Source organism: Haliotis cracherodii, unplaced genomic scaffold (genome assembly GCF_022045235.1).
Source record: "Haliotis cracherodii isolate W230 unplaced genomic scaffold, xgHalCrac1.p SCAF_17, whole genome shotgun sequence".
NCBI lineage: Eukaryota > Metazoa > Mollusca > Gastropoda > Lepetellida > Haliotidae > Haliotis > Haliotis cracherodii.
The window spans coordinates 1,808,871-1,830,713 of record NW_027266272.1 but is presented as its reverse complement, the minus strand read 5'-3'; the positions used below and the strand labels follow the sequence as shown (position 1 = coordinate 1,830,713).

Here is a 21,843-nt window from a genome sequence, read left to right as displayed (position 1 = left end):
ACAGGTCACGTCAAAAATATGTATCATCAGAACGAAGTATCTACCGTATTCGACGTAATAAGTGCTCGCGCTCTAATAAGCGCCTACAGCGATATTTGCTAATATATTGGCTAGTGAACAATCCCAATTAACACTCCTTTCGATTGATCAATGTACACAAGACTTATTTATTCGCGTATAATACGCACTCGTCTGTTATATGCATTCTTAATTATGGGCAATTAAATTCTGGAAAAATGTATCTGTCGCATATAAACATTTCAGTGTGTCAGCAGAAACCACGAAATTTATCTTTCAACTCTCTTTTTTCCACCAAAATATTATTCTAATAAGAGCCCCCTTTTTCTAATTTTGAGAGCGCCCTGGGCGCTTATTACGTCGAATACGGTATGTGTCTTTGAAAACCAGAACTGTAGAAACAAAGCGACAAAACCCTCTCGTTTTCATATCAATGAGATATGAGGCGGTGATCCATACAGACTAAAACAGATTCAGTTATTACACGTTTTGCTGTTAATAGTTCTAGGTTTATCATCCCCATACCCGTGGTCGTGGGGTTAGCCAAAGTGGAAGACGTCCTATACCTGCATCACTTCGGGCTTTCCTCCCATATTGAGTTGACATGCCATGATATAACTGGAATACTGTTCAAAGCGGCGTTAAACCCAATTCACTTATTCTACCAAAGTTACTTATTTTCAGGGACTAAGCGGTATTCTAACACGACAGTTCAACACACAACCCTGCACTCGGTATCAAGGGGCTGCACATTTTCATGTCGAACGTTTCTTCCATGGCTATAGGACTCGGCTGCATCCGCTATCACCCCCCTCACATGCCTGGCCTCTCCCACAGATTGTATTTAGGTTGTTGTGTTTTTATCAGTATGGCTTCATGCTCATTTGATATATCTTATATCTCGACTGCCTTGATAACATGCGATACAGACTTATTTTAACCTGGGTTTTTTATCAGGAGAGTGCAGTGCAAGAATACCATTGCAGCAGGTCAACGCGGAAGACGCAGTGTATCTCTCTCTCGTCTGAGACGTTCATAGCTCCGGGCTTTCCTCCCACCGTATGAAGCTGACGCCTTGATACAATCACACACTGTTCAAAGCCGCCTAAAACGCACACACTCATCACTGGAGCATTGCGTGAGTATCCAACCAGTCGCCAAACATTCTGCAATATACTATCTCACGCACTCGCTCACTCTCTCTCTCTCTCTCTCTCTCCGTGTCTCCCTCTCTCTCTCTGTCTCTCTCTCTCTCTCGCTTTGGCTCTCTCTCTCTCTCTCTCTCTGTCTCCCTCTCTCTCTGTCTCTCTCTCTCTCTCGCTTTGGCTCTCTCTCTCTCTCTCTCTCGCTTTGGCTCTCTCTCTCTCTCTCTGTCTCCCTCTCCTTCTCTTTCTCGGGCTCTCTCTCTCTGTAAAAAGGAGAGACAGAGGAAGAGTGGGGAGTTAGCAAAGGATAGGGCGAGCACCGCAAATATAAATTAGGAGAGTGAAAAAAAGGACAGGTGAGAGAAATAGGATGTTGTCTCGGAGAAGAAACCTGACGAGAGCATGAGAGTGATAGAGTGAGTGAGTGAGTGAGTGTGTGTAACGCTGCTTTGTACGGTATTTAAGAAATTTCATGGTGATAGAATATGGAGAATAAGGAAGACAAGTTAATGACCGAAATACTTAACCGAGGGAGTGGAGAATGACATGTTCAGAAGTGGCTGTGAAAAAAGATCGCTGGAGACAAGATCGTGGCACATTGAATGAGCGCTAGTTCTCCACGACACTGGAATATCCGTATATAATGTGATCAAAACCAATCTAGATGACAAAAATAGGCAAGTGTAGCTGGCTGCATACCACAGCATGACATTGACATGTAGGAGAACGGCGTTGACATGCGCTAGATACACATGTATGTGATACTACAGGCGTGGCGCAGTCAGTCGACGCTTGTTCCCATGCACCACGGTCACTGATAATTATCTTATCTTATCACATGTGTCAGATGAGCTTATAGCCGACGGCCCCACCCCACACCCCCATCCCCCACTAGCACACACACACACACACACACACACACACACCTCCCCCTCCCCAAGTACACTGTTGACATAGCGACACACGGACAACAGCAGAATGTAAGCGTTATTAACAGTATCGTATGACACACAGCTGTCGACCTTCCAGGAACCGGAAGTGGGTCAGGGAGAGGTCACAGTGGCGTGGCGAGACGAGATCAAACGAGATTTCAAATACTACTTTATCTGATAAGTGCACGGGGGTGAACAGGGATCTTTGAATCAAGCTGGGGTGCGCTGTTAAAGCATCAAATGACACTTACAGATCAGCGTCTACACATCACCCCCCCGGGTAAAAACACCGGGCGCCCTCGTTCTGCACAGTATTGAATAGAGTCAGTCTAGGTAGCCTTTGATCAAGTAAAATATCCGAGATATAATCTATGGATACGTTCAAACAACAGAGCCTATGCAAGTAGTGTTAGTCCTGCACCATGTCTGTGGAATTCATATTTTGTTGGTATTTTTGTTTACTAATAGCCTAGGCAAGTCCAGATCAAACTAACCAAGTCTAGTTTGCTTGATTCCACAGCAGCAGAAAAAGAAAGGTTCTTTCGAAAAACTATTTCTATTATTTCAAAGACATGTTCATTGACTAAGTGTTAGGCTGCAATAATATATCCCATGAAGAAAGAGAAACGGTCAACAAACGCTCTGAAGTCTTTGGACAATGATTGGATCGACCCAGGCCCCTTCACACCCACACCACCACCACCTATAAAATATTTATAAAATAAATAAAAATAAACTAAACTACCATTTCTTATAGCGAAACTGTTGATCAAGCAACATAACCTGCGCCAATAACCGATATACTGTCTGCTGTCAAATGATACAGCCTTCGTAAATAACTGATATACAGTCTTACATACCCTTATACAAATATATCCAATACAGCCCATGCAAGTCTAAAATGTTTGGCAAGTCTACAGTACTGCCGTAGCAGGGAAATGAAGAGAGTCGCTGGGCTCCTTTTTATTATATTTTTATTAAGATAATTTCTGTAAGATATGTTCTTTTCAGAGGCAAGATGTTAGTCTGGGACTGTGAGACAGACTACATCGGGTTCACGTGACTCCGGTGGGTTCTCTTGAGAGACACTATGGCGTAGATAAGATAGATAAGATAAGATAAGGTTTATTCCATTACGGGAGAGATGCAATTTTTTAAAATGATAAAACATTATGATTATGATTTTGACATACATACATTCCTGTAGACACAAAAACAAATCAATATTACATATTTGATGCTATTATACGTAAAATGGCATCGGTTGACTAAGATCAAGGGGTATTTATTGCTTGAAATGATAGGCAAGAAAACAGAGGCAATTGATATTGATGACTTTATTATTTGAGAGCATGCAGTGAAATAATTTGTTTTCATGACTATGGACATTTACAGTGTGTGTGGATAATTTTCCAAAGAGTATATTTCTTTCTTGAGTGTGTTTGGTACAGTGACTCACACACCATGTTGAAAAACTGTACTTTCAGGGCAAGTCCACTTAGTTGGGATAGCTTGTGCGAATGTTATGTTCAAATTGGAATGGCGTATCTAATTTTCTCACTGTAGAAGAAGCTTTATGCTTCCAGTCTTATACAGCAACCACGATAGAAAACCGTGTCATTGGGCCAACTTTGGCGAATGGTATCCCGTTTGTAAAAGAACCCATCCCATAAGGTTGGCGATGCGATAGACCAACAATGTTTTTTTATGTTGTAGAGTTGCAAACATGTTTACTTTATTTAGATTTAATTTACAAGACATTAAAATTAAATGTCAATTTACAACTTGCACGATGGAGAGTTGCAAACATGTTTACTTTATTTAGTTTTAATTTACAAGACATTAAAATTAAATGTCAATTTACAACTTGCACGATGGAGGCATCAATTCTGGTCACGTATAGTTTACGTCACGTGGTATATGAGCAATAAAATAAAGGTCAGGTTATTAAAATATCGTCGCGTCAGCCAGCCCAACTTGTTTATTCAACAGACGTAAGCATTATTTTTAGCCTCGTTTCTTCACCATCACGTCACTCTCGCGTCACTCTCGCGTTACTCACACGCACTGAGAAGACCTGCAGTGCCACCTCCTCGTCAATGAACGCAAGCACTCGAGGATGCGTGTGTGTCGACAGGAATGTGCAATAGAATGTCGCCCCACAGCACCAAAACACCACGAGGCCACGCCTTCTTACGTTCTAGTTATATAACATGGACACACACGTGGTTAGTGTCCTAGCAACAGTTGCTAGGATACGTATTGGTATGGTCTACGTAACAACAATGTGGAAATTCCTAAACGACACCCATTGTTTCTATGTGAGTTCGATTGTCAAGATGCATGTTTCTGACAGCCAGGGTTGACTAGATTCAACCCAAGTTGGCCAGTGTTAGATTCAACCCAAGTTAGCCAGTGTTAGATTCTACCCATGTTAGCCAGTGTTAGATTCCACCCAAGTTAGCCAGTGTTAGATTCAACCTAAGTTGGCCAGTGTTAGATTCCACCTAAGTTGGCCAGTGTTAGATTCAACCTAAGTTGGCCAGTGTTAGATTCGACCTAAGTTAGCCAGTGTCAAAATCAAGGAGTATAACGCATAAAATGCAACCGTAGATAAAATTCAAAATGGCGACCGGGAGAAGGAGGAACAGCAGCCATGTGCATTGCTATAACACACATCAGAGGCTATAAAATAAATAAAATCTATTTTTTAGTCTCTGCACACATGTATGAGAGGTCAACAAGTGTTTCATTGCTTGACAAATCATTGAATTAATGAATTCTATATAATCACGTAAGGCAAGAAAGTTCAGCGTAGGAAATCACAGATGCAAAATCATCATCAAAGTATTTATATGAACAATCGAAAGGTAAATTTCTCTTATGCAATTCACAATACGTATATACTATCAGTACCTAGTTCATTATATTCATTAAAATGATTTTCTTCATGATTTAATCAATAAATGAAACAGTTACTAATTTTCTGTAACTGTGACGTCATTTGGAGGCTGCTAACCAGAGAACCTCACCCAAGGGGCTCAGTAGGTACGGGCCACTTTCGTCAACCGAAGTGTGACGTAATCAGTTAATAGTGCTGACATTGCTAAATCAACGTTGACTTATAGTATACCTTGGTCAACACGGTTTCGCAAGGTCGTCAAGGGTTTTTAAATCGAACGCAAGCACCACAACATGGCCACATTTTCGAAAGTGCCATTGAGACCCGAAACGAACATATACAATATGGGCTAAATTCAAATAGATTATAACACAATAATGATCACATCTTAACACTTATCATCACATTAAGGTTTTATCATCTGGGTCATGTGCCCTTGGCGGCCTCTGCTTGACGCTGCCATTAGTCTGTTCAACACCCCCCTCCACCCCCCCGCTGGTTACATCAACAGTTACGTCGCTCTGCTGCTCCCCTTCAAGTCAACCACGACGTAAACAGCCACGTGCATTCATTCAAGATAGTCTTTTTTCCGCTTCCCTAGGGGAAGTCACCCTGCTGACTTCATTTCCCACGTGTTGCCGCTCACCTCGGCGTTTTAACTCGACAGTCCAATTTCCTCATGTTGTTTCAATATGGCCGCTTCAGGCGAGATAAACCACCTTCAGCAGCATTACGGTTATAAAGTCCACAGGTGAGGACTCTAGAAGCAAGCAGCTAGTCATATATTTGGCGATACAAGTGGCGATACCATCAAAAGTGCAGCTGCATTTAAATGGTACACATTGGAGAGAATGTCCTGTGTCACGTATCTTACGTGTCTTGTCTGTCCCGTAAGTGTCCCGTGCCCATTGTGTCGTGTGTGTCCAATGTCCCGTGTCCCGTGTCTCTTGTGTCGTGTGTGCCCCTTGTATTTCCCGTGCCCCATGTGTCGCGTGTGTCCAGTGTCCCGTGTGTTTCCCGTGCCCCATGTGTTGCGTGTGTCCAGTGTCCCGTGTGTTTCCCGTGCCCCATGTGTCGCGTGTGTCCAGTGTCCGTGTGTTTCCCGTGCCCGATGTGTCGCGTGTCCCGTGTGTTTCCCGTGCCCCATGTGTCGCGTGTGTCCAGTGTCCCGTGTGTTTCCCATGCCCCATGTGTCGCGTGTGTCCAGTGTCCCGTGTGTTTCCCGTGCCCCATGTGTCGCGTGTGTCCCGTGTCCCGTGCCCCATGTGTCGCGTGTGTCCAGTGTCCCGTGTGTTTCCCGTGCCCCATGTGTCGCGTGTGTCCAGTGTCCCGTGTGTTTCCCATGCCCCATGTGTCGCGTGTGTCCAGTGTCCCGTGTGTTTCCCGTGCCCCATGTGTCGCGTGTGTCCAGTGTCCCGTGCCCCATGTGTCGGGTGTGTCCAGTGTCCCGTGTGTTTCCCGTGTCTCATGTGTCGCGTGTGTCCAGTGTCCCGTGTGTTTCCCGTGCCCCATGTGTCGCGTGTGTCCAATGTCCGTGTGTTTCCCGTGCCCGATGTGTCGTGTGTCTAGTGTCCCGTGCCCCATGTGTCGCGTGTGTCCAGTGTCCCGTGTGTTTCCCGTGTCTCATGTGTCGCGTGTGTCCAGTGTCCCGTGTGTTTCCCGTGCCCCATGTGTCGCGTGTGTCCAGTGTCTGTGTGTTTCCCGTGCCCGATGTGTCGTGTCTGTCCAGTGTCCAGTGTGTTTCCCGTGCCCCATGTGTTGCGTGTGTCCAGTGTCCAGTGTGTTTCCCGTGCCCCATGTGTCGTGTCTGTCCAGTGTCCCGTGTGTTTCCCGTGCCCCATGTGTCGCGTGTGTCCAGTGTCCCGTGTGTTTCCCGTGCCCCATGTGTCGCGTGTGTCCAGTGTCTGTGTGTTTCCCGTGCCCGATGTGTCGTGTCTGTCCAGTGTCCAGTGTGTTTCCCGTGCCCCATGTGTTGCGTGTGTCCAGTGTCCCGTGTGTTTCCCGTGCCCCATGTGTCGCGTGTGTCCAGTGTCCCGTGTGTTTCCCGTGCCCCATGTGTCGCGTGTGTCCAGTGTCCCGTGTGTTTCCCATGCCCCATGTGTCGCGTGTGTCCAGTGTCCCGTGCCCCATGTGTCGGGTGTGTCCAGTGTCCGTGTGTTTCCCGTGCCCGATGTGTCGCGTGTCCCGTGTGTTTCCCGTGTCTCATGTGTCGCGTGTGTCCAGTGTCCCGTGTGTTTCCCGTGTCTCATGTGTCGCGTGTGTCCAGTGTCCCGTGTGTTTCCCGTGCCCCATGTGTCGCGTGTGTCCAATGTCCGTGTGTTTCCCGTGCCCGATGTGTCGTGTGTCTAGTGTCCCGTGCCCCATGTGTCGCGTGTGTCCAGTGTCCCGTGTGTTTCCCGTGTCTCATGTGTCGCGTGTGTCCAGTGTCCCGTGTGTTTCCCGTGCCCCATGTGTCGCGTGTGTCCAGTGTCTGTGTGTTTCCCGTGCCCGATGTGTCGCGTGTGTCCAGTGTCCCGTGCCCGATGTGTCGCGTGTGTCCAGTGTCCCGTGTGTTTCCCGTGCCCCATGTGTCGCGTGTGTCCAGTGTCCCGTGTGTTTCCCGTGCCCCATGTGTCGTGTCTGTCCAGTGTCCAGTGTCCGTGTGTTTCCCGTGCATCGTGTGTCTCATGTGTCCAATGTCCAGTGTCCCGTGTGATTCCATGCCTCGTGTGTTTACCGTGTCCTGTAACACCAGTAGGACTTGATCCTGTCCCATGTGTTCGGTGTCCTCTGTCCTATGTTTTCCCAGTGTTTCCTTCGTACCACGTGTTCCGAGTGTTTCCTGTGTCCGTGACTTTTCGGTTTGGTCTGTGTGAAGCTCCGTCATTCACACTCTGCCCTGATGTGCCAGCAACCTTTGACAGCGCTCCTAAATCACACTTGTACCAGTGACAGCAGTGACAGCTGCAGTCGGGTCAGAATGTTGGACACTCATTAGGTTATTGTTGTGACGGAGTGAATCTGTTATGGGGTGACCAGCGTGGGTGAGTGAGGTGAGTTTAATGCTGTTTTGAACAGTACTTCAGTTATATCATGTGAAGGAGAGGAGAGGGCGGAGCTTGTGTAACAGGGACAGGTTGAGCTGTGCAGATCAGCCAGGAAATACGTACGATTGTGTGGAGCTGTGGGTTGGGATTGTTGTGTTATGTCACTGAGTACTTTATTAAGGACATACTGATTTTTCTCTCAATGTATTCAGACATATAATTTCTTTGTTTGAATTTGTTAAACACGCTCTCTGCAGCACTCAGCAGCAGCACTCAACAGCTCTCTGAAGCACTTAACAGCACTCAACAGCTCTCTGAAGCACTTAACAGCACTCAACAGCTCTCTGAAGCACTTAACAGCACTCAACAGCTCTCTGAAGCACTTAACAGCACTCAGCAGCTCTCAGCAGCACTCAGCAGCACTCAGCAGCACTCAGCAGCACTCAGCAGCTCTCAGCAGTTCTCTCGGTTTTCGTGAACGTAAAACAGTCGACAGACACATGGCGCCGTCTGGTATTACATTTTGTGACCATATATGGTTGTTTGAGACTGGGTTGTAATTTACAACAGCAGACAGGTAGGTTGTGGAGCTGGTACCCACGGTGATGTTGTTGATGGGAAGATGGCTGTGTCGGCAGCATCAGGGCTATCGGTGGGGCTGTAGTGGCTGACAGCCGTGTGGAGATGATTGAGCTGTCACTGTGGATGCCCTCAAGTTCGCATATGAATCTAACCGAAAAATGTCGAGCATTCTTCAACTTACATTTTTTGCTTCAAAAAAGTTGTTAAGAAACTGAAAGTCTAAATTGTTACACAAGGAGCTCCCTCTCATCAACGACTGTTTCTGACTTTGATGGATCGCAATGGAGATTCTTTAACGTTTCATGTTTCTCGTCAATTAGCGTTAACCTCGCAGACTCGCTGAATTTGTGTCAAAATTTGACATGTTGGAGGATTTGTGCGTGAGTATGTCGTAGACTCTATAACAGAATACTTATCTGCAATATCTGGCTCTTTGTAGTCAATTACCCCGTGCGTAATAATCCTGGAATAATGCTCAAAGCGGCGTAAAATCACACTCACCCATTACACTGATCACGTGTTATTTCCCATTGGCGGAATAAGATTAAATGCCATCTCAGAATATTCCAACCAACGCCAGATTCCTACGGCCGTTGTCAGCAGGGCAAATATATCAACCCCATTGGGAAAGTGTCATTGAGACTGGCCTAACTTTCAAGAAAACAATTTGATTCAAGCTGCCTGGGTTCGATGCCACACCAGGACAGCCAGCTGGCCACAGAATGTCTCCCCGTGTTACGTTACCCTTCCCTTATCCCATGTAGCCCTGCGCCATGACTGTGGAATTATAAACAAATCTAGATTTGTCTAAATGAGTCTGGGGGGCACGGGTGGTCCAGTCGTCTAAGGCGCCGCGATTCACCGAGTAGAGTTGGGCCCCGTGGGCACGCCAGAAACCTATGATTGCGGTTCGAATCCCCGTTCGCCCGATTATGTTTCTAGGGTTTGTCAGCACCACACCTGTGCTCGTGGGTTTCACCGAAGTGGTAAACATCTGAGACCTGCATCATTTCGGGCTTTCCTCCCCTATTAAGCTGACACGCCTTGATATAACTGGAATAATGTTAAAAGCGGCGTTAAACCAACACACTCACTAACTAAACGAGTCTAGATCAAACTTAACCAAGTCTAGTTTCCTTATTTCCACAACAGCAAAGACGGAAAGGTTCTATGAAGAACTCAGTTATTTTAAAGCCTAGGTGTTAGTCGATATTGCTTGGTAAAACCCGATCTCGACTTTATGCTTCTGGCAAAGGAAACGGTGCTATAAGGGCCCATTTACCTAACAGGATCTGAGCAAAACATTCAGAATTCTCATATTGTCCCTTTGTTCACGTAAAACAAAATTGTACTTTTTTCATTTCAACACGTGTATGTTCACGAGATACAACAATACTAAATGTTGTCATACTAGGTAGATCTACAATTATACAAAGGCTGATTTTCGAGGTTTTCTCATTAGGAACCGTGTGTCTAATACTGAAACACGATTGTTTCAAATTTTCATTGATCTAGAAAAAAACCCAGTAGAGACCTCGCGCTTAGGCAATCTAGCCTTGCCAAATTATTTAAGACTTCACTTGGATTCCGTTCTTAATATATTCACCTTGGTCTGGCAGACAGACTAGGATATGTGGTAAAGATCAGTTTGGGTGAAGGACTTGCTCCAAGTCATACTTTCTCTTGTGTTTTTGGTGTGTGACGGAAGGCTTAGGTGTCATTGTACCAAACCCTATCAAGAAAGAAATATACGCTTGGGAAATTTATCCACCTAAGATGTAAATATCCAGAATCATGAAAACAAATTATTTCACTACATCCTCTCAAATTATGAAGCCATCAATGGCAACTGCATTTGCTTCCATGTCAATCATTTCAAGCAATAAATGCCCCTTGATCTAAATCAGCCGATGACATAATATGTACAATATCATCAAATATGTAATATTGATATATTTTGTTGTTTTATATTTGTTTTGTTTTTTGCATTGTTTGTTTTTTTGGGTTTTTTTTTTTTTTTTGTATTGTTTTTTTGTTGTTGTTTTGGGTTTTTTGGCGGGGGGGTATTTATGTCTGTATATATGTATATATAAATAATAATATTTTTGTCATTTTAAAAATTGCATCTGTTCTGAATGTTTCTGCAATAAATATTATCTTATCTACCTTATCTTCTCTTATCTGTCCCCCGGCATGATATATTGCTGGAATATGCTAAAAGCGGCCTAACACCATGCTCACTCTTGTTTCTTTCTATACTCATGTACTTCATCGTGTAGAAAGAAAAACTGGCATTTAACCAAGCCGGACAATTTTCACAACTACATGGCAAAGTTTTAAATAACTTCAGTTTTGATGACTTTGCCAGAGTGGCAATGTGGCTTTTATCAAACGTCGTTCTTTTAAAAGTTCATGTTTTTGGAAGAAACAGGTTGAATTTCTGGCTCTGTCCGGACGGAAATAACATGAAGACCCCCATCCATCACCGGTTTGTCCGGCCCAATACTTACAGGTCGCCCTGACATAGCTGGACTACTGCCGAGTGCGGCGTTAAACAACATCCACGCACTGACACCCTTGCTCTTTAATGATGAGACTTAAATTACTAAACTATTAACAAATATCCTCGCATCAAGTATACACCATCCCTCCCTACGTACAATGAAAGTTTGATAATGTTGACTCCCGCTATTCCGGAAACGTCGCCTTCCGGACGATTTCATTTGAAATAACGGGTCCCCCAATGTACATGTTTACCCAGCTCATAGTAAACTGATATATGGCCCAACACGTGTAGTTAGCTGCCACCCCGCTGTGATGATTGTGTGTCTCTGTGTGTCGGGGTGGGTGGGGGCAGGGTGGGTATAGTTATTAGAGGAAGTGACCCCCCTCCACCCCCACACACATCTGAATCTATTCAACCCGGTTGCCAGTGTTGAGTTTCAAGTCTATACGTTATATTATGTTGCCCGGTAGTTTATATATACGCACCTGGTCGCCGCTGTATTTGTTTGTTTGTTTGCTGCTTAACGTCGCACTCAGCAATATTCCAGCTATTAGACGGCGGTCTGTAAATAATCGAGTCTGGACCAGACAATCCAGTGATTGACATTATGAGCATCAATCCACGCAATTGGGATCGATGACATGCATCAACCATGTCAGCGAGCCTGACCACCCGATCCCGTTAGTCGCCTTTTACGACAAGCATATTCGCCTTTTACGGCAAGCATGGATTGCTGAAGACCTATTCTACCCCGGATCTTCACAGGTCGGTCCCCTTTGTAAGAATACAATGAATAACACATGTACATGCCTGTGTAAGTTTTATAATAGTGATCGGGTTTATTTGTGAACTTATTACAACTCTATGAAAATTTTGTATTGAGACCAGATGCAAGTACATCACCAGATATGTTTAAATATTTAACATTGAGCTAAAATATTTTTGGCAACTCATGGCAACAATGTAATTTTTATGGCAGGCATGAAGACACAATTACTTGTTTCAAACATTTTTGGGGACAATATATTTTGTTTAATCCCCAACCCCCCACCCAAGAATTTCAAATGTTGAGTCCTTTAAAGCACCAAGAACGTCTTTTGTTATAGAGACTGAAAGACAGTCTAGCTTGTGCGAATGTTCGGCAGTTGTTCAACCTTTTACGCCATGTTGTCAGGAGTTAATGTAAAGCCACAGTTCCTGTGTTCAGTGTATACACTGTTTATAAACTCAAGTTCGACATTTGAAGCATGTTATTGTGGAAACAAGGTCGGAGTCAGTGGGTATCGTATTTCGCGACTGTCATTACTGGTGTTGCCGGGATGCGCGGAAGTCGAACGTCTATCTGGCGAATGAGTTAGGGGGTCAGGAGCAGGCTCTTGCACATCACTTAAAGGCCATTTACACTTAGGAGGAGGCTATGGTGTGCTGTAGGTGGCGGTGGGGCGTGTAAAGACTAACTCATTGATTGGAAGGGGGGAGACAGGTTGGATAGTAGGATGGTTGCGAGAGTGAGTGGGTGGTGGGGCGGTTCATGGGGGGGTGGTGAGGTTGGGTGTTAGGGGATCTGAGTCTGAGTGAGTGAGTGGATAGGTGGGTGTTTTTTAGACAAACATCTAATATCTGAAATGGACATGTTTTACAGAAAAAAAGTTGATAAATGATAGTTATAAGAATATAATAAACAGGTGCCCAGAGACTTTCCTCATTTTTAATATACTGCAGTAATCTAGACTTGCCAAACATTATACACTTGCATTGGCTGTATTGGATATATTTCTTTCAGGGTCTGTATGACAGACGAGGTGTTCTTCTAGTTGCATTAAGAGAGAGAGAGAGAGAGAGAGAGAGAGAGAGAGAGAGAGAGAGAGAGAGAGAGAGAGAGAGAGAGAGAGAGAGAGAGGGAGGATACCAGTGATTGTGTGCGAGTTTGAAAGGTAATGCGTCCAAGTTGGAAATGTCCTCCTCCTGTCTACCATAAACCTTTTTGAAAGCTTCAGCAATGTTTATCAATAAACTTCCTGCTCTTTTTAAACAGAGGTGCGGTTTGAAGACCTGTTCGTGGACTACACGGCAAGAATTCAAAGTAAGAGAGAGAGAGAGAGAGAGAGAGAGAGAGAGAGAGAGAGAGAGAGAGAGAGAGAGAGAGAGAGAGAGAGAAGTGGATACCAGTGAGTGAGTGCGTGAGATAGTATATGGCGACTGGTTGGATACTCAAGCAATGCTCCAGTGATGAGTGTGTGCGTTTTAGGCGGCTTTGAACAGTATGTGATTGTATCAAGGCGTCAGCTTCATGCGGTGGGAGAAAAGCCCGTAGCTATGCATGTCTCAGACGTTCACCACCTTCGTGAAACCAACGAACTCGCTTCTGAACTTAGAAACGCACCAATGATGAAAATCCACCAATCTATGTGACGTAGTCAATGAACAGGTTTAATGCTCCTATAACTGTATTCCAACAAAAAAAAAAGCGTCGGCACTTAAACATTCGGGGAATAGAACATCTGGTGTGACAAACTAACACTTGAACCACAAGGCTAAGATGCCTTCTCAACCCCCACAGTCAGCTCCTGATACAGTGTGCTGTGATGAGTGGTGTGTGTATGTAGGTGGGGGGGGGGGGGGGTGTCGAGGTGGGTCGGTGGAACAAGTCCTGTTCCGTAGTTCGTTATAAGCATATATATGTCATATAGACAGCAAATGCCCAGGACCCTAAAAAGCCTGTTCGTTATATCCGTCAGTTCGTTATAAGCGTGTTCGATTTAAACGTAGTTTACTGTACACTGGCGAGTGAAGCCATATTCTGTGTTATGACATAAAGTGTGCAAACAAACGGAAGCTGGTGCGGAAATGAAGTTGGGTATTTCTCAAGGAAACAAGGAGTTTATAGATGAACAAGAATATTGTTCAGATAAATGTAACAAAGTTTGTTTCTTACCTGGTTCAGCTATAAGTCTTGTCAGCGCTGGCATAATCCTCTTCAGCTTAACGCTGGTGTCGTATATAAACTCAAGCACATTCTCCTGGGTCATCGCACTTCCATTTTTTCGCGTGTCCCCCTCCCGCTCAGGGGGGACATTGTTGGCCACCCCCGCCTGAGTTTGTGCATTGGGATCAGGTCTGCTGAGTTTACTCGTTAAACTTCGGAGTTCCGACAGGAATCGTGTTGTTACGGACATAGACCTATTGAGCTGACCCTCAACGTACTGGACATTGTGAAAGATGTAAGGAATCCAACCAGTGTTCGAGGCCATCGCTTCGGTCATCTTCAGCGTTGCCTTGGATGTATTGAGTATTTTCTGAAGGGCAAGGTTACTGTCTCCCGAACCGTAGGACGGTGGTAGTTTTGTCTCCTTCTCTAGTTTGGTTCGAGTCTCCTCCATTCGGAGAAGCTCGTCCTGAAGTTCGACAAGGGAGGATGATAATGACACCTGACTCATCTGAGCAAGATCAGTTAATATTTCAAACAACTGCGACCCATTTTGAGAAAACTTTGCAATATCCTTAAGCACACTTTCCGGAAGTGAACACCCCCCTGAAGGCGCAACTTCTGTGCGAAGGTGACCATGACCTTGATCTACGTTTGTATGACCTTCACCTGTAGGGAGGAGGTTGTTTGCTGGGTCTGGTTTTTCGTTGTTACGTGGTGATTGTACGACCACGTCGACGACGTCTTTACGAAGCTTCCCCTGTTCGTACGCCAACGTCTCGGTGTTTGAAATGATCTGCTCCAGCATACTGTCAGTGTGTCTGATGAAACTCACAGACTGAACGATATGTGACGTCATATTTGTGATTGCGTGGAAGAGCATCTCGTTGTCAATGAAGACGTCATCAGAGCGAGAGTACGTCTCCTCCGACCTCTCAACTGTACGTGATTGGCTGATATTGGAAAGACGATTGAACTGACTCTGGGACTGGTATTTAAGACTGTTAAAATAACCCTGAGATTGATTTGTCAGCCTTTGATAGTTGGTCTCGGACTGAAGTTTCAGTTTGTCGAACTGACTGGCGGACTGATGTTTCAGTTTGCTGTTCTGGCTCTCTGTTTGAGTTCGCAAACTACCATAATGGGATTGTGAGAGGTACTTTAACTTATCAAATTGCACACTCGATTGGTTCCTTAATTGTTCATACTGAAAATGGGACTGATTTCTCAAATGGTTGAAACGTAAATCTATACGTTCTTCTAGTACTTTTATATCCACTGTACAATTTAAAACAGTTTCTTGCCTCCCTGTATACGCCTGCTCAGTGGCCTCCTCCTCCGGACCACGCTCCTCGCGCCCTCCGACGTCGAGGCCATCAAGAGCTGTCATCAATTCGTTTGTTTTCTTTTCAATGTTTCGATTTATATACACAAAAGAACGCTCCAGCTGTTGAAACATTTTAGAGTTTGTTTCTTTAAGAGAACTCATGTCATGCCCAATTCGTGTAACTGTAGACTTAAGTGTTCTTGTTTCAAGGTCATTTGTCCCGAGTTTAGAATGCATGGCCTGCGTAAGCGCTGCTGTCGTCTGTAGTGTGTTGGTGACTCCGCGGAACTGACGAATGTTAAAAAACTGTAACCCGTTCAACGCCCGCTCCATCTGAGCAATCCGGGAACTCAAAGTGTCAAACTTTTCATCCACTATCTTCAGTAACGAGGTGATGACAGCCTCCTCCAGCTTATCTGTAGTTGGTACTGTAGGGGTTGGGGGTGGAGGGGTTGTTTCCCCTAAGGTCAAGGTCACAATGACAGATATGACGGCGAAGTGACCGGACAGACTCAGGTGATACATGCTGATGAAAGTATAATCCGTACAATTCTTTGATCACGAATCCACCGCTGAAATCACCGAATCAGACACAACTGACACAGACACAACTGTCACAGACACATGAGAATATGGTATTTCATAAAACTAGTTGCTCCAGCCTGCGCGACGACGTGCACCGGACACCTCCTGCACAACACACGACTCCCACCACATTACATACAACTCCATCATCACCGGCCATGATCCACACGTCGTAGAGCGGGAAGGAAAACACGTCCTGCACCAAGCGATGAGCGAGACACACGGCGTCTGTGGAACCCTGTGTACCTCCTCTGCACTCGATCCTTATCTCGCGCGCGTCCACTTCCCCAACCAGCCCCTCACTGTCGCTGAGGGGTGCACAAGTACGTTAAGGGTCGTTCCTGCTCCTCCCCCAACAACTCACCCCCGACAAGTCACCCCTGCCATGCTAACTGTCTGTAGAGGAATTTACAAGGAGGGAGTGTACGGCCCCACTGCGAATCGGCGACCCACTGTGTTGATGTTATTTATATCATAGACCTCGGTTGGCTTTGAGGATTCATTCATGAAGTTTTTGTGTTTAGAAGGCTCATCTACTCAACAAGTATTCTCCGCTTACGGTAATACAAGCTTCCCCACGCTTCACTTTTCCTCGTGGCAAGGTTTTATCATCGCCCACTCATTAGCGGAGGCTGCTGGTTGAAGGGATCGGGCCACATGGATCTGGGGAGAGAAGAACCGGTCATTATATAGTTGGCGGAGGGGCCGCAGTCATTACAACTGTGAACACCCGACAGAAGTCGGACACAGATGCTGAGGAGGGCCTAAGGGACGGAGTCTGTAGATCACAGTCAGCAATATCGAAGTTATAGTACAATGACCTGTTGTCAGCAATATGACGGTTATATATCACAGTGACCTGTTGTCAGCAATGTGACGGTTATATATCACAGTGACCTGTTGTCAGCAATGTGACGGTTATATATCACAGTGACCTGTTGCCAGCAATATGACGGTTATATATCACAGTGACCTGTTGTCAGCAATGTGACGAGCTGTTTTCAGTAATATAAGGGCTTTATCACAGTGACCTGTTGTCAGCAATGTGACGGTTATATACCACAGCGACCTGTTGTCAGCAATGTGATGGTTATATATCACAGCGATCTGTTGTCAGCAATGTGACGGTTATATATCACAGCGTCCTGTTGTCAGCAATGTGATGGTTATATATCACAGCGACCTGTTGTCAGCAATGTGACGGTTATATATCACAGCGACCTGTTGTCAGCAATGTGACGGTTATATATCACAGCGACCTCTTGTCAGCAATATGACGGTTATATATCACAGTGACCTGCTGTCAGCAATGTGACGGTTATATATCACAGCGACCTGTTGTCAGCGATGTGATGGTTATATATCACAGCGACCTGTTGTCAGCGATGTGACGGTTATATATCACAGCGACCTGTTGTCAGCAATGTGACGGTTATATATCACAGCGACCTGCTGTCAGCAATATGACGGTTATATATCACAGCGACCTGTTGTCAGCAATATGACGGTTATATATCACAGTGACCTGCTATCAGCAATGTGATGGTTATATATCACAGCGATCTGTTGTCAGCAATGTGATGGTTATATATCACAGCGTCCTGTTGTCAGCAATGTGATGGTTATATATCACAGCGACCTGTTGTCAGCAATGTGACGGTTATATATCCCAGCGACCTGTTGTCAGCAATGTGACGGTTATATATCACAGCGACCTGTTGTCAGCAATATGACGGTTATATATCACAGTGACCTGCTGTCAGCAATGTGACGGTTATATATCACAGCGACCTGTTTTCAGCAATGTGATGGTTATATATCACAGCGACCTGTTGTCAGCGATGTGATGGTTATATATCACAGCGACCTGTTGTCAGCGATGTGACGGTTATATATCACAGCGACCTGTTGTCAGCAATGTGACGGTTATATATCACAGCGACCTGCTGTCAGCAATATGACGGTTATATATCACAGCGACCTGTTGTCAGCAATATGACGGTTATATATCACAGTGACCTGCTATCAGCAATGTGATGGTTATATATCACAGCGATCTGTTGTCAGCAATGTGATGGTTATATATCACAGCGTCCTGTTGTCAGCAATGTGATGGTTATATATCACAGCGACCTGTTGTCAGCAATGTGACGGTTATATATCCCAGCGACCTGTTGTCAGCAATGTGACGGTTATATATCACAGCGACCTGTTGTCAGCAATATGACGGTTATATATCACAGTGACCTGCTGTCAGCAATGTGACGGTTATATATCACAGCGACCTGTTTTCAGCAATGTGATGGTTATATATCACAGCGACCTGTTGTCAGCGATGTGATGGTTATATATCACAGCGACCTGTTGTCAGCGATGTGACGGTTATATATCACAGCGACCTGTTGTCAGCAATGTGACGGTTATATATCACAGCGACCTGCTGTCAGGAATGTGACGGTTATATATCACAGCGACCTGTTGTCAGCAATATGACGGTTATATATCACAGTGACCTGCTTTCAGCAATGTGATGGTTATATATCACAGCGACCTGTTGTCAGCAATGTGACGGTTATATATCACAGCGACCTGTTGTCAGCAATATGACGGTTATATATCACAGCGACCTGTTGTCAGCAATATGACGGTTACATATCACAGCGACCTGTTGTCAGCAATGTGACGGTTATATATCACAGTGACCTGCTATCAGCAATGTGATGGTTATATATCACACCGACCTGTTGTCAGAAATGTGACGGTTATATATCACAGCGACCTGTTGTCAGCAATGTGACGGTTATATATCACAGTGACCTGTTGTCAGCAATGTGATGGTTACATATCACAGCGACCTGTTGTCAGCAATGTGACGGTTATATCATCTCGAGCTGTTGTCAGTAATATAAGGGCTATATCACAGTGACCTTCTGTCAGCAATGTGACGGTTACATCAGCAATACGACATTTATATCATGGCGACCTACTGTCAGCAATATGACCTCTCTATCACCGTCAATGCCTGTTGACAGAAATATGACAATTATGTAACAATACCCTTAAGTTCAGCAATAGGACTATTTAAAGGGACCGACCATTTGATATTCTGGGGTGGTACTTGGTCTTTGGTATCGAGATTAGATATATTTTCAGCTACAGCTACAGCTATTTATCGTACCTCCATGTCAGAATGAGGAGCTTTGATTGCCCCTCGTGATCTTGATAAAATGCTATGTATCCCTCCTTGGAAGTAAATAAATTTCTCAGCGGGGGAATAAATCCGTTATACCCCGCCACGAACAAGACAAGCTGCACGTGGATTTCTGAGAGGCAAAACAAATCCCTTATACACCGCCTCCATGCAAAAAGCCGCAACTTTTTCAGAATCAGTGAAAGTTACATGATAGAGCACAAGTTAACCTCATCTCAATCGAACAGCTGTGTTCTATCAATTTTGAATTTTAATCTTTACAATGTCATAATAAATCAAGTCGGTAAGATTAAATTCGTTGTGGCAGGATTACGAGGGTACATGTGGTTTAATGCGTCCCTCGTTAGGTGCTCGTGGTATGAAACCCTAACGCATGACGCAGGAAACCCCATGTACCCCTCGTGATACTGCTACAACTTAAAATAGGAGCCTGTTTTTTCTTTCAAGAGATGTAATTTTTGTTGCGGGCAATTGTTGTTTTTCATTATTTATATTTTGTTCAAGAATGTTCGGAAACAATGTTTTTAATCGATAAAATCCCTCCTCCCGGATATCAAATTGTCAGTCCCCTATGTGACAATAACCTGCAATCAACAATATGACAATTCTGTAACAATAACCCGTAGTCAGGAGTAGAGACGCCGTCAGGATTACACCATGGCGGCTACCACCACTACGACAGCTACACAAATCATGAATGTAATCATGTTCCTATGATATAGGAAAAGTCAGACACAACCTTCCCAAATATTATTGTTATTGTCACCTTCGTCAAGACCGATTGCCTTTTTCTGATATGCATAACTATTCAAATGTTATCACGTGCATTGTTTTATAAAAACATGGGGCATATGTGTTTCTAATAACAAGCGCAATAATATCGAAGTAACATGCATTAGCTTACTGTTTAAACTGGCATTTGTCTTGCTCCGAAGTAATTGAGTCAGTGCGCTGAGGTCAATGCTGCCTTGAAAGCTCTGCACACCGCAGCTCGCTCCTCTCAGGAACAAAAGTGAAGAATGCGATTCTTTGAAGAACTTTTAGCTGAGCTGGCAACGCTATAATCTCCACACAGCCTCCTCTCTGGCCTCGGTCCCATACCAGGTAATGCGCCAGAGTGAAATAGTTCACTGTTGTCATCAGGGGGGATACCTCCGGATGCTGGTGCGATCATGTGACTGCGTTGTTGTCACGTGAAGCGTATTGTACGCACGATTGGTTGTTTATATAATCAGAATTCCTCAGTGGTCTGATGAACTATAAGATATTGTCAATTTCTTATATCGGATTTGTAAACAATAACGGTGTGATGTAATTATTTGGAATTATGCTGACAAATTTTCGTTTTATATTGAATATGAAAACAAAAGGGTAAATATTTGATAAAATTTGGGTAAATTCTTCAAAAAGAGGTGGGTTAAAATATAATAATTATGTATGTTATACAGACTTTTATTACCTAACAGGAGAGTTTTCAGCATCGATAGTCGTTAAAGTTAACAAATGTCGCACAATCATCATCCTTAGTATCCCCCCAAAATAACTACACACGGTGTACATGACAAAATAACTACTCACGGTGTACATGACAAAATAACTACCCACGGTGTACATGACAAAATAACTACACGCGGTGTACATGACAAAATAACTACACACGGTGTACATGACAAAATAACTACACACGGTGTACATGACAAAATAACTGCACACGGTGTTCATGACAAAATAACTACACGCGGTGTACATGACAAAATATCTACACACGGTGTACATGACAAAATAACTACACACGGTGTACATGACAAAATATCTACACACGGTGTACATGACAAAATATCTACACACGGTGTACATGACAAAATAACTACACACGGTGTACATGACAAAATAACTACACGCGGTGTACATGACAAAATAACTGCACACGGTGTACATGACAAAATAACTACACACGGTGTACATGACAAAATAACTACACGCGGTGTACATGACAAAATAACTACACACGGTGTACATGACAAAATAACTGCACACGGTGTACATGACAAAATAACTACACACGGTGTACATGACAAAATAACTACACGCGGTGTACATGACAAAATAACTGCACACGGTGTACATGACAAAATAACTACACACGGTGTACATGACAAAATAACTACACGCGGTGTACATGACAAAATAACTACACACGGTGTACATGACAAAACAACTACTCACGGTGTACATGACAAAACAACTACTCACGGTGTACGTGGCAAAATATCTACAGTCTAAAACAACAAAGTTAAAAGTCCAGTGGGCAGATAATTCCCCCTCCCATGTTCCCTGTATCCCGAGGTTGACTTCTGTTACAACATACAAATACAAAAAATGATTGAAATAGTCAGAATATTTTAATTATAAATAGGAACATTTTTATATTAATCTGAGTTTATCGGCAAATAACGACGCGATGGTAAATGAGTGAGTGAGTGTGGTTTTACGCCACTTTTAGTAATATTCCATCAATATCACGGCGGGGAGAATGTGGAGAATCGAACCCGGATCTTCGGCAGGACGAGCGAACACTTTAACGTCTGAATTACCCACCGCCCCTGAAATATATGACCACGGCAAATATGTTGGTGGACCGAGAACCATAGCCATGTGTGATTCTTGGATTCGAACCTACGAT

At 44.3% G+C, this 21,843-nt stretch overlaps 1 protein-coding gene across 1 annotated transcript in view; it reads right to left on the bottom strand.

Annotated features, from left to right (window-relative positions):
- The window catches only part of LOC139464819 (uncharacterized), a 31,062-nt gene extending 10,853 nt beyond the window's left edge, over positions 1 to 20,209 (bottom strand). The window contains exons 1-2 of the mRNA XM_071246337.1: positions 20,065 to 20,209; positions 14,047 to 16,612 (exon numbers count right to left, since the gene is read on the bottom strand). Of these exons, the coding sequence (XP_071102438.1) occupies positions 14,047 to 15,889 (1,843 nt within the window). The 5' untranslated portion in view covers positions 15,890 to 16,612; positions 20,065 to 20,209. The remainder of the gene's footprint in view (positions 1 to 14,046; positions 16,613 to 20,064) is intronic.
- Between the last annotated feature and the right edge of the window lie 1,634 nt (positions 20,210 to 21,843).